The sequence below is a fragment of the Sus scrofa genome, chromosome 6 (genome assembly GCF_054392235.1).
Source record: "Sus scrofa isolate SSC_HxYL_T2T_F1_AM1 chromosome 6, Sscrofa_HxYL_maternal_Yorkshire_Landrace_v2.0, whole genome shotgun sequence".
In the NCBI taxonomy this organism is placed as follows: domain Eukaryota; kingdom Metazoa; phylum Chordata; class Mammalia; order Artiodactyla; family Suidae; genus Sus; species Sus scrofa.
This window is the reverse complement of record NC_139388.1, coordinates 86,302,245-86,313,158: the sequence shown is the minus strand read 5'-3', so window position 1 is coordinate 86,313,158 and position 10,914 is coordinate 86,302,245. Positions and strand designations below refer to the sequence as shown.

The following is a 10,914-nucleotide window of genomic DNA, read 5'->3' as shown; positions in this document are numbered from 1 at the left end:
ACATTCTTCTTCCAGTCCCCGCCGAGCCCAGGGCAAGAGGAAACCCAGGACCCTCTCATCCTCTGAAAACTTCTCCCCAGAGACACCTAAGTAGACACAGCTGCTTCTGTGAGTCGCCTCCAGGGACGGTGCGGGAGGGGGTGCGGGGGGGGGGGGTGGGTAGGAGGGGGATCTCCAAAGAGTGAAGACCTCAACTTTCCACTGGGAAGTGTGTGTGTGTGTGTGTGTGTGTGTGTGTGTGTGTGTGTGTGTGTGTTATATGTGTGTTGGGAAAGGATCCTGGGAGATTTGGAAAGAAAAAAGTAGACATATTTGGGCATTACCCCAAGTGGAAATGGAGGGAAATTCTAGAAAAAACAAAATCTCTGCCCCATCTCCCTATTCGATGAGGCCCTGGGTCTTCTGAGCTGAGCTTCTGTGATGTGAAAGCTACATTAAAAAAAAAAACAAAAAAAAAAAAACAAGCCATTGAGGGATGCCCTGGGAAGTGGAGGCTTTCCTGCAGGAATTAGGAATCAGCAGGGACCAGAGTGGGCTGGCAGCTCTAGCAAACCTAGAGCACTGCTGGTGGAGCCCGGCTTGGCCTGCCCGGCAGGCAGGGGATGGGAGCAAGCCCGCAGGGCCAGGAGGGCTCTCATCCAGCCTGGGCTCATGGGCAGGAAACCGAGGCCCGGCAGGAAAGGCGCTGCCTCACTTCCTCAGCGGCCTCAGAAGCTGGTGGAACCGCTAAGCACACACCTCGGCCTGCCCGGACCCCTTGCATGGCTGTGTCCCAGCTCCCGCCCACAGCACCCAGCTCAGGGCTCTGAGTCACTCTGGCCCTGTGAGCTTCCCTTCCCCTCTGGAGGAGGAAGGAGGAGCAGAAGAGGCCTCCTGCCCCTTCTCACCGGGGGTGCTGTCAGGGGGCCAGTGGAAAACAACCTGAGGCTTGGGAGGGGAGGGGAGCAGTGGGGAGTGCCCAGGGCCTTGCACCCTCAGGGGGAAGGCCAGAGGGGTGGTTCCCCTCCTGGCCCCCATACCGTCAAGCCCTCCCCGGTGGCCAGGCACACACAGTGTTCTGGAAAGAGGACGGGGAAGCTCCGATCTTCTCACTGCTTAATCCCAAGCCTCAGCCAGTGCTTTAAAAAGAATCGATGGCTCATCCGCTAAAGCCAGGGGTCTGGTTGCGGGCAGCGCAGGAGGTCAGGGATGAGCGCCAGGCCTGCCCCGCTGTGCTAATCAGGAACGGAGCAGGGAGCCAGCAGCTGGCGCCAGGGGACGTTAGCCTTAGCTGCCTCACCAGGGCCCCACGTCCCAGGAAAGCAGGGGCCTCTCCCACCCAAGGTGCTGGAAACTCTTTTCTTAGGCTGCAAGGAGGAGGGGGCAGAGAGAGCAGGCTGGTCATTCTTTGGGTGCAGGCAGCCCTTCTTCCTTGGGAGGGGCCAGATGGGAAGCCCAAGGGGTGACCGTCCCCTTATGTTCAGCCAAGGTCATTGCAGGAAGCCAAGGAAGCTTCTCAGGCAGCCCTTGATCCCTGCTGACACTCTGCAGTAACCCAGTCCCCCTTGGGGCTCCACAAAAAAGCACCCAAAGGGAGCAAATTTTTAGGAACCAGAAGGATCCAATTCCCACTAAGACTGACTCTTAGCAGACTGAGCTCCCTCATGCCCCAGACAGGCCTTTCTAGGCCCCAGATCTCCAATGAGGCCCGCAGGCCCGCAGGCCCACCTCCACATCATGGACTTAGAGAGATGGTCCCCCACGTGCAAGCGCACACCCAGGTCAGAACACAATCTGCACACGCAAACTCCGCCATCACCAGCAGGTGGGGACAGGGCGGAGCTGGACTGCGTAGAAGCAGACGGGATAGAGCTGAGGGGGTGGGCTCCACTTGTGCTTCCCTCTTCACGCCCAGGGCCTACAGCAGGGCCAAGCCCGGCAAGGACCCTCCCACGTTTCTACAATTCCCCCAAGCAGCCTAGAGCCTCAACAGCAGAGGTCCCCTCAGAGGCCTGGGGGTGACACCAAGCCCAGATCTGGGACAGAACTTAGTGCAAGAACCCAAACCAGCCAGCCCAGGGCTGCCACCCTCCTTGCCTGTGTCCCCATGTCCTGGACACCAGTGCCAGTCACCCAGCATCTGGGAAGCTGAGGCCGGAGAAGGGAAGTTGTGTGGAGGGCCAAGGGCAGGGTGTTGCTGGAAGCCAGGGCTGCTCTCCAGCATGGGGCTCTGCTTGTTCGCAGACAAGCCAGGCTGAGAACTTGAAGCTCGCCTCTGTCACCTGGGGCAGGTCTCCCTCTCCCCATCGGGCCTGAGCTTCCGTCTGCCCCCTGGAGAGAGACCTCCTCACCAGCAAACCTCCCAGAGATGCTGGAGGGCCGCATGGGGAAGGGACAGGTGGAGTTGACTGTGCACCTTGGTTTGGCAGGTTGTTGCTCTCACAGCCATGACTCTGCCTCACAGCCCGGGAGGTGTGGGGGAGCCCCGGCCCCCCCAGACCGTGCAGGTGCACAGGCTGGAGCACCGCCAGGAGGAAGAGCAGAAGGAGGAGCGGCAGCACAGCCTGCACATGGGCTCCTCAACGCGGAGACACACCTTCCGCAGCAGGTGGGGCCTCGGGACCCATCCCAGCCACTGCCCTACCGGGGGCCCACCCCCAGTCTGAGGGGGGAGGCACAGCCCCGCTTTCTGAGACCCCAGTTTGATGGGGGAGGCACAGCTGGTGTCCTGAGGTGGGTAGACATGGCCCTAACCTCTGGGAGCCCCCAGCCGGATCCCCAGCCACACCCACAGAACCCATGAACTCTCTTTTCCTGGGGGCAGTGAGGAAGAGTATCAGTTCAGCGCCGCAGACTACGCCCTGGCAGCAGCCCTGGCTCTGACAGCCTCCTCAGAGACATCATGGTAAGTCAGGTGACCCTTCCAGAAAGCCCTGGGCTGAGAAGGGGCCATCCTGCCCAGTCCCCTGCCTCTCCATTGGGTTCCCACACTTAAAGAACCCCCCTGCAGGTATCATCTAGAGTAAGTGGCTGGACAAAGGCTTAACTCCAGGGCTGTCTGAGCACAAGGCCCTCTGGACCACCCTAAGGACGGATCCACAGGCAGGAGGGAGGGACCATCGCCAGGGGAGAGGATGAGAATCCACACTTCATCTGGCTTTACACAGTGGGGAAGGAGGAGCAAGTAAAGCAGCCCAAGTTTGGGACACGCATCCCGAGACGGGCGGGCCTCTGAGCCTGAGAGCTTCAGGAGGCCACAGCCCAGGCGAGGAGGCCTAGGTCCTGGTCCCAGCAGGCCCTGAGCAAGCCTCCTGGCCCAGGCCCCTACCTTGTAAAGTGGGGAGACTAAGACCTGTCCACCTGGCTGTGGTGAAAACAAGAGGAACACGGGTTTGGAAAGCAGCCTCGTGGCCTGTATCAATAATATTGATTACGCATCTTCTCAATGCTGGAGCCGTTTGCGGTATTTTGAAGGCAAGAGATTAAATGCTGCTCTTGTCCTCAAGAAGCTTAAAGTGTGGTTGGCAATGCAAGGGGTGGGGAAGGCACGGCTGGGATTTCCCCCCCCCACAACACCACCCCCAGGCTCTCGGCCCCTGATGGCCTCTGTCACCGCAGGGAGGCCCAGCTGAGGCGCCAGACCAGCACCGTGGAGCTGGAAGAGCGGGGCCAGAAGCGGGTGGGCTTCGACAATGAGTGGGAGAGGACGGAGGTCGCCTTCCTTCGGACCCAGTGGCTGCTGCGCCAGCGACGAGACCGGAAGGCGCTGAGACGGCGGGTGAGGGGACTGGGCTGGGGCCCCGGGGCCCTGGGACCAGCGACCCATCCCATGCTGCCCACCTCACCCTACCCCCTTTTCAAGAAGAGCTGGACATCCTAGCGCCCCCACCCTCTAGCTCTGTGACCTTGGGCAAGTGGCTGATTTTAACGGAGCCTCAGTTTTCTCATCTGTAAAATGGACGGATGTGGTACCAATTCTCAGTAAATGAGACTGGGCTTGTAAAGCCACTTTGCCGGCACCTCGAACACAGAAGACCCTCAGGAAATGCTATTCCTGATAAATGTCAGGGATCCGTAACCCCTTCCCTGGGCAGGACAGGAATAACTCTAATAATTACATAGGCATTATCAGTAACCATGTTTTTCACTTATTAATTCATTTAATCGTCACTGTAGCCCCCTAGGAGGATAAGAATATTATTATATCCCCATTGCACAGATAAGGAAGTGGAGGACTGGCCTATGGTCTCACAGCTAGTAAGTGGTGGAGTTTGACCTTGACCCCAGGCCAGCCGGTCCTGAAGCCCACGCCCTGCCCTCTGTGTGGTGAGGGGGGCTCCAGCCCACAGGGGTCTGACTCCAGAGCCTGGGTGGCAGGGGAAAGGTAACAGCAGAGATGGGGCAGTGGGGAGCCCTGGCTCATAGGAATCACAGAGCCCCTCCGCCTCCAGACAGAGGACAAGGTCCAGAAGGCCAAGGAGCTGCGGGAGCTGTGTTCCGGTCGGGGGCCCTGGTTCTGGATCCCGCTGCGCTCCCACGCGGTCTGGGAGCACTCCACGGTCCTGCTGACCTGCACAGTCCAGGCCTCGCCTCCACCCCAGGTCACCTGGTAAGCCCCTGGGGCAGGAGAGAAGGGGTCCTTGCCCTGCCTCCAGGCTCTGGGCCCCCAGGGTTCCTTGAGTGTGAGTGTCTTACCACCCAGCAGCTCCCTTCCAGGGGCCCGGTCCCCTCATCCCACAGAAGTCCCTGCTGTCTTGGAAAAGCTTCAGACCCGCCGGACCCTGAGCTCTGCCCACCCCTGACAAAGCAGCAGCTGCTGGGGAGCATCGGAAGGGGTTATTCTTAGCTGCCTCCCAGCCAGCCTGGGGCTACAAGACAGGGCTGCTGCACTTGTAAAAATATGATTCCGGTGGCATGAAGAGGCAGCTGCTCCGAGCTGGGCATCTCCGGGGTTGCAGGATGGTGGAAGGAAGCTGGGGGGAGGCAGGGGGCAAGAGGGGAGGCAGGGGCCCTGCAGTGGGAGCCCCAACTCCAGGCATGGCTCTCTCTCTGCGAACTCACCATGTGGTCTCAACTATGGCTCTTAACCTCTCGGGTCCTGCCTCGGTTTGCAGTTCTGTAAAATGGGTTGAAGACCTCCTGTCGGGTTTGCATGCAGCAAGGATTTAATGCCACCGTAACACGGAGGCCCTGCGAACTCAAAAAGTGCAGAGAAAGCGGGGAGTGTCCCCGAAACTGCAGAGTTGAGGCCTCGCTGGTGGACGGGCGGGGAGGCAGGTGTGGTGGAGATGGGGGTGGCCCTGGCCAAGCCTGGGGTCTCACTTCTGCCACCGGGAGAGGTGTGTCATTCACACAGCTGAGCTCACAGTTTACTGAGCTCCCCTGGCTCTGAGGCCCATTGCCAGGCACGCTGTTGGGAGACAAGGAAGAGATTTCAACAAATATTTACCAGGAGCATAAATCTGTCACAGGCCCTGACTCGGCTCTGAGACATAGAAATGACCCAGAGGCAGTCTCACCTCAGGGAACTCTCAGCCCAGAAGAGACATGTCAACAAAGAAAAGAACTTTCGTGGGGGATATTTGAGATAAAAGAGTAGCGTGAAGAGGAGGCAGTGGCTGCCTCCACCTGGAGGACTCAGGAAGTCTTCTTGGAGGAGGCGACATATAAGCCAGATCTTGAGGGTGAGAGGAGATAAGCACACAAATAACTGAGGCCATGAAGGAAACAAAACATCTTATACTTGAACCCCTTTATGTCAGCCTTGCCCTTCTCTCTCATTTGAGCCTCGGGGCCATGCATGAGCTATAGAGACTCTATCTCCACTTCACAGGTGAGGATAGCAAGGCTCAGAGAGGGAGTGTGCCTTGTCAAATGTCACACAGCTCGAGGATTTAAATTCTTGCCTTCCAGCCCAGAGCTCTACTGGCCAAGAGAGCAGGAAAGTCATCATTAGAGTGTCTTTTTTTTTTTCCCTCCCTTAAAGTACATATGATGCCTCAGAAGTCAGAGAAAGAGCATTCAGAGGACCAGGAGAGGCAGTATTGGGGCTAATCGTGGCCAGATGGCACTCATTCGAATTCCCTGGGGACTGAGGCAGTCCAGCAGGAGGACCGCTCCCAACAGCCAGCCCAGGCTAAATGGGGGTCAGCCCCTCAGCTGTCCTGGCCTGGCAACCAAACCCTGTCCTGCCCTGGCACCGAGGCCCACATCGAAGGCATTCCGTGGGAGCTTCTTAGGAAGGAGGCTTGTTTCTCACCCCTGCCAGCAAGGTTGCCACAACAAGGAGCTGAGCATTCCTTGTAAGTGGTGGAGGCCAAGGCCAGGCCCACCTCCAGCTGGAGGGACCCAGGGGGCCCCTGGGGCTCTTGGCTTTGGGGATCTGGTTTCTCATCATCAGTCGCTCTGGCAGGGCCACATATCATCCTGGGACTGGCCTCCAGAGCTCTGCCCAAGCCCTGGTAGGGACCCAGCCCCAATCAGGAGGAAGATCCTGGCTCGCTGGGCTTGTCAGGCGAGTCCATTCATTCGGCAATTATTGAGCACTTCCTGAATGCAGGAGCAACAACAGGGCAAGTTAGGCAAGGCTCAGACTGGCTAGGTTTAGCTGGTAGAAGTGGGCCCTGGTCACAATTCATTAATCAATGAATCAACCTGCCAGGCCAATCAACCTTCCAAAGAAAAATCTAACACCAAAACACATTAAGGGAAAAATACATTTAGATAAATGACAAAAACCTCACTCTTTTACGTGGGCCTCTCTGAGCCAGGCCCTGGATGCCTCCACTGTCTCAGCTCTTTTATGATTGGCTGCCAGGTAGCCGCCTCCACACAGCCGTGCCTTCAAGGGCCTGCAGAAGGCAGGCAAGCTGAGAGCTGAGGTCCCTGCCTGTCCAGGTCTTGCCCAGAGCTGCAGCTGCTGCTTTTTCTGGGAACGGCAGAGGCTGGCCAGGCTGAGGTGTCTGGAATGTTCCTGACAGCTGAGGATGGAGGGAGCTGACCTTGGCCCCCAGGCCTGGGAGAGGCAAAAATATTGGGCCCCCAGATTAGACACTACCCTCCCTAGGAGAAAGTTAATTGGGCTCGTTCAGAAGAGGGCACAGCCTGGGGCGTGTGGTGGGGTGTGGGTATTGCACTGTTTGGTTGTCATGGAGACAAATGGAGAGGGCGGGGCAGGTCTTAGGAAGGCAATGTACCGAGGCTGGGGCGCCCCCTCTTGGCCAAGGGCTCCCCTTTGACCTCAAACCTCACTGGAGCTGACGCTTTCCTGCAAAGGCCTCACAGACAGAGGCCCAGAGAAGGGGACTGATTTGCCCAAGGTAACCCAGCAAGTTCTGTCAAGAACCCAGGCCTCCTAGCCTTCATTCCCTGATTCCTCAAGCCTCTAGAACCTACCCCAGTGGGCTGTGGACAGAGGCCAGGCCACCCCAGTGTCTGGTGCCCATGGCAGAGAGAACGAGACTCCAAGGCTCCCAGAAAACAAAAGGAAACATCCGGGTTTCAGCGGGGCGGGGCCATCTGCTGGGCCATCCTTAGGAACTTCCTGGGAAATTTTAAAATGACTGATACCCTGCTCCGCGCCCAGAAAGTCTGATTCATTGATCTGGGCCACAGCCTGAGCATGGAGATTTTTTTTTAATGGCTTAAATAAGATAGATATTTTTTCTTTGTGTAAATAGGTGTAGAACCCTACCCCACACACTCCTCAGGGACTCAGGCCTGTTCCCGCTCACAGCTTGAGGGCAGAGCCCAGGTCTTCCCAGTTCGAGGTGGCAGCTGTCATGGCCATATTCTTGCCTCATGATGGAGCGAAAGATGGTGGACAAAGGGCCAAAAGGTGTCATCACAAGCAGCCACATGCCACGTGTGCTCACTTTCTGTTGATAAGTCTTGGTCATGGTCACACGGCCACACCTAGCAGAGGGAGAGGCTGGGCAACAGGTGGATGTTGAGTGGCTCAGTGGTAAATTCTACACCTTCAGAATAAGAGAACAGCTATTGGAGAACAATGAACAGTTTCTGATGCAAATTCGCAAAGGCTTGTATTCAAAATCGGAACATAGATATTCTTAGAGCTTCTTCGGGTGATTTTTAACAAAAACTAAGATCAAGAACCACTGACAAGGGGGGAGTTCCGTTATGGCTCAGTGGTAAAGAACCTGACTAGTATCCATGAGGAGGTGGGTTCGATCCCTGGCCTCACTCAGTGGGTTAAGGATCTGGCATTACTGTGAGCAGCAGTGTAAGTCACAGACACAGGCCTGGATCCTACATTGCTGTGGCTGTGATGTAGGCCAGCAGCCACAGCTGTGATTCGATTCCTAGCCTGGGAACTTACACACATCATGGGTATGGCCCTAAAAAAAAAAAAAAAAAAAAAAAAGAACCAATGACAAGGAGGTAGGGTGGGGGAACTTTCCTTGGAACCCGCTTCAGAGAGGAAAGAAGACGGGCCTGGTTCTTGGGGTACTGCTGGTAGGGGAAGGAGCAGTTACCCCTAATTACTGGCTCCCTCTTCTTTGCCCCCCAAAAGGGAATGAAAGCTTGAGGATCTCTAGAATTCAGGATTTTACATATCTTATCCCATTTAATTATCACAACAACCCTATAAGGTCAGTGCAATTCTTACTCCCATTTCACAGATGAGGGAAACTGAGGTTGAGAGCAGTGAAAGTGCTGCCATGGGTCCCATAGGTAAGCAGCACAAAGCTGAGGTTGGAATCCAGGTCTGAGAGGCTCTGTACCCTTCCCACTGAGAACCACACTCCCTGCCACAGACCGCTGTGTCTCCGCAGGTACAAAAACGACATACGAATTGATCCCCGCCTCTTTCCTGCTGGCAAGTACCGAATCACCAACAACTACGGGCTGCTGACACTGGAGATTAGAAGGTGAGCCCAGGAGCCCCACTGAGTGCCAGGCCCCCCCAGCCCAGCGCTCTGGAGACCAGAGCAGGAGTCCAAATGCTCCCTCGGAGCTGTTAAGCGTGTCAGCCTCATCTGCAGAAATAGCTGGGGTGCTGCTTGCTAAAATACTGATTGGTGGAATGGACCCGCTTCTCAGCACCAAGCAGAGTCAGATTAAATAGGTCGGAGTGGGGCCCAGGAATTGGTATTTAACAGGTGCTTTGAAACACACGATGGGAAATTTGGACACAGAGGCTAGCAGCAAGGACCCTGGGAGAGAGAAAACACACACACACACACACACACACACACACACACACACACACACACGAGCAAGAGGAAGCAATCAGAAGGGAGAGCGTTAGGCCTTTCAGGAGATGGTGAGTCTCTTTTTTCCATCTCTTTTTAGAATTACAGTTGCTATGGAACATTGTGCCAATTTCTGCTGTACAGCAGAGTGACTCAGTCATTCATATACATACATTCTTTTTAAATTTTTACTTATTTAATTTGCTTTTTAGGGCGGAACACACGGCATTTGGAATTTCCCAGGCTAGGGGTCAAATCGGAGCTACAGCTGCCAGCCTACACCACAGCCACGGCAACGCATGATCCAAACCGAGTCTGTGACCTATACCACAGCTCACGACAACTCCAGATCCCCAACCCACTGTTCGAGGCCAGGGATCGAACCCACATCCTCATGGATACTAATTGGATTCATTTCCACTGGGCCACAATGAGAACTCCTCTTTTTTTATATTATTTTCCATCATAGTTTATCCCAGGAGATTGGATATACAGTAGGACCTACTTACTTATCCATTCTAAATGTAATAATTTGCATCTACTAACCCCAAACTCCCAGTCCATCCTACCCCGTTCCTCCTAACCTTGACAACCACAAGGCTATTCTTTATGTCCGTGAGCATGTTTCTACTTTGTATATAGTTTTATTTGTGCCATATTTTAGATTACACATATAAGTAATATCATATGGTATTTGTCTTTCCCTTTCTGACATATTTCACTTAGTATGATCATTTCTGGTTGCTTCTATGCTGCCATGAATGTCACTCTCTCTTTCCTTTTTTACGGTTGCATAGTATTCCATGGTGTATGTGTACCACATCATTTTAACCCATTCATCTGTCAGTGGACATTTAGATTGTTTCCATGTCTTGGCTATTGTGAATAGTGCTGCAATGAATATGGGGGTCCATATATCTTTTTGAATTTTAGTTTTGTCTGGATAGATGCCCAGGAGTGGGATTGCTAGATCAGGTGTTAGTTCTATTTTTAGTTTTCCAAGGAACCTCCATGCTGTTTTCCATAGTGTCTTTACCAATTTACATTCCCACCAGCAGCGTAGAAGGGTAACCTTTTCTCTACACCCTCTCTAGCGTTTGTTATGTGTAGACTTTTTGATGATGGCCTTTCTGGCCAGTGTGAGGTGGTTCCTCACTTGCAGTTTTGATTTGCATTTCTCTAATAATTAGCAGTTTTGAGCATCTTTTCATGTGCCTGCAGGCCATGGGAGGTATGAGTCTTAAACATGGTTGGGAAGGAAGAGGCCTGCGTGGAGCTCTCCATCTGGGTTCTTTCCAATACACCCAACCCTCCACCTCAACCAACTTGGCATCAGAGATACCAACACAAATATGACCCTCCCTGACCAGACAATGTTACCAAGGGAGCTGGCCCGTGGGAGGAACGGACGGACCGGTGGGACTGGCCCTTGAAACAAGAGGGATTGCTGGGAGTTCCCTTCATGACTCAGAAGTTAATGAACCCAACTAGGATCCATGAGGATGCGGGTTTGATCCCTGGCCTCACTCAGTGGGTTAAGGATCCAGCATTGCCATGAGCTGTGGTGTAGGTCGGTAGCTGCAGCTCTGATTCAACCCCTAGCCTGGGAACTTCCATATGCCTCAGGTGCAGCCTTAAAAAGCAAAAAAAAAAAAAAGGGGGGGGATGGATTCCTACCTCAAGCAGCCAGGTGAGGAGGGGGGCACCAAGGGGCCCCCTG

The 10,914-nt window shown here is 54.7% G+C and overlaps 1 protein-coding gene across 3 annotated transcripts in view; it reads left to right on the top strand.

Moving 5' to 3' along the window:
• MYOM3 (myomesin 3) overlaps positions 1 to 10,914 on the top strand; it is a 54,680-nt gene continuing 43,766 nt past the window's right edge. For all 3 annotated transcript variants that reach the window (XR_014805124.1, XM_021095534.2, XM_021095533.2), the window contains exons 1-6: positions 1 to 108; positions 2,409 to 2,587; positions 2,804 to 2,884; positions 3,598 to 3,757; positions 4,431 to 4,588; positions 8,775 to 8,870. Coding sequence is in view for 2 of the 3 variants with exons in the window: in XM_021095534.2 (XP_020951193.2) it covers positions 2,427 to 2,587; positions 2,804 to 2,884; positions 3,598 to 3,757; positions 4,431 to 4,588; positions 8,775 to 8,870 (656 nt within the window). In the remaining variant the exon portion in view is untranslated. The remainder of the gene's footprint in view (positions 109 to 2,408; positions 2,588 to 2,803; positions 2,885 to 3,597; positions 3,758 to 4,430; positions 4,589 to 8,774; positions 8,871 to 10,914) is intronic.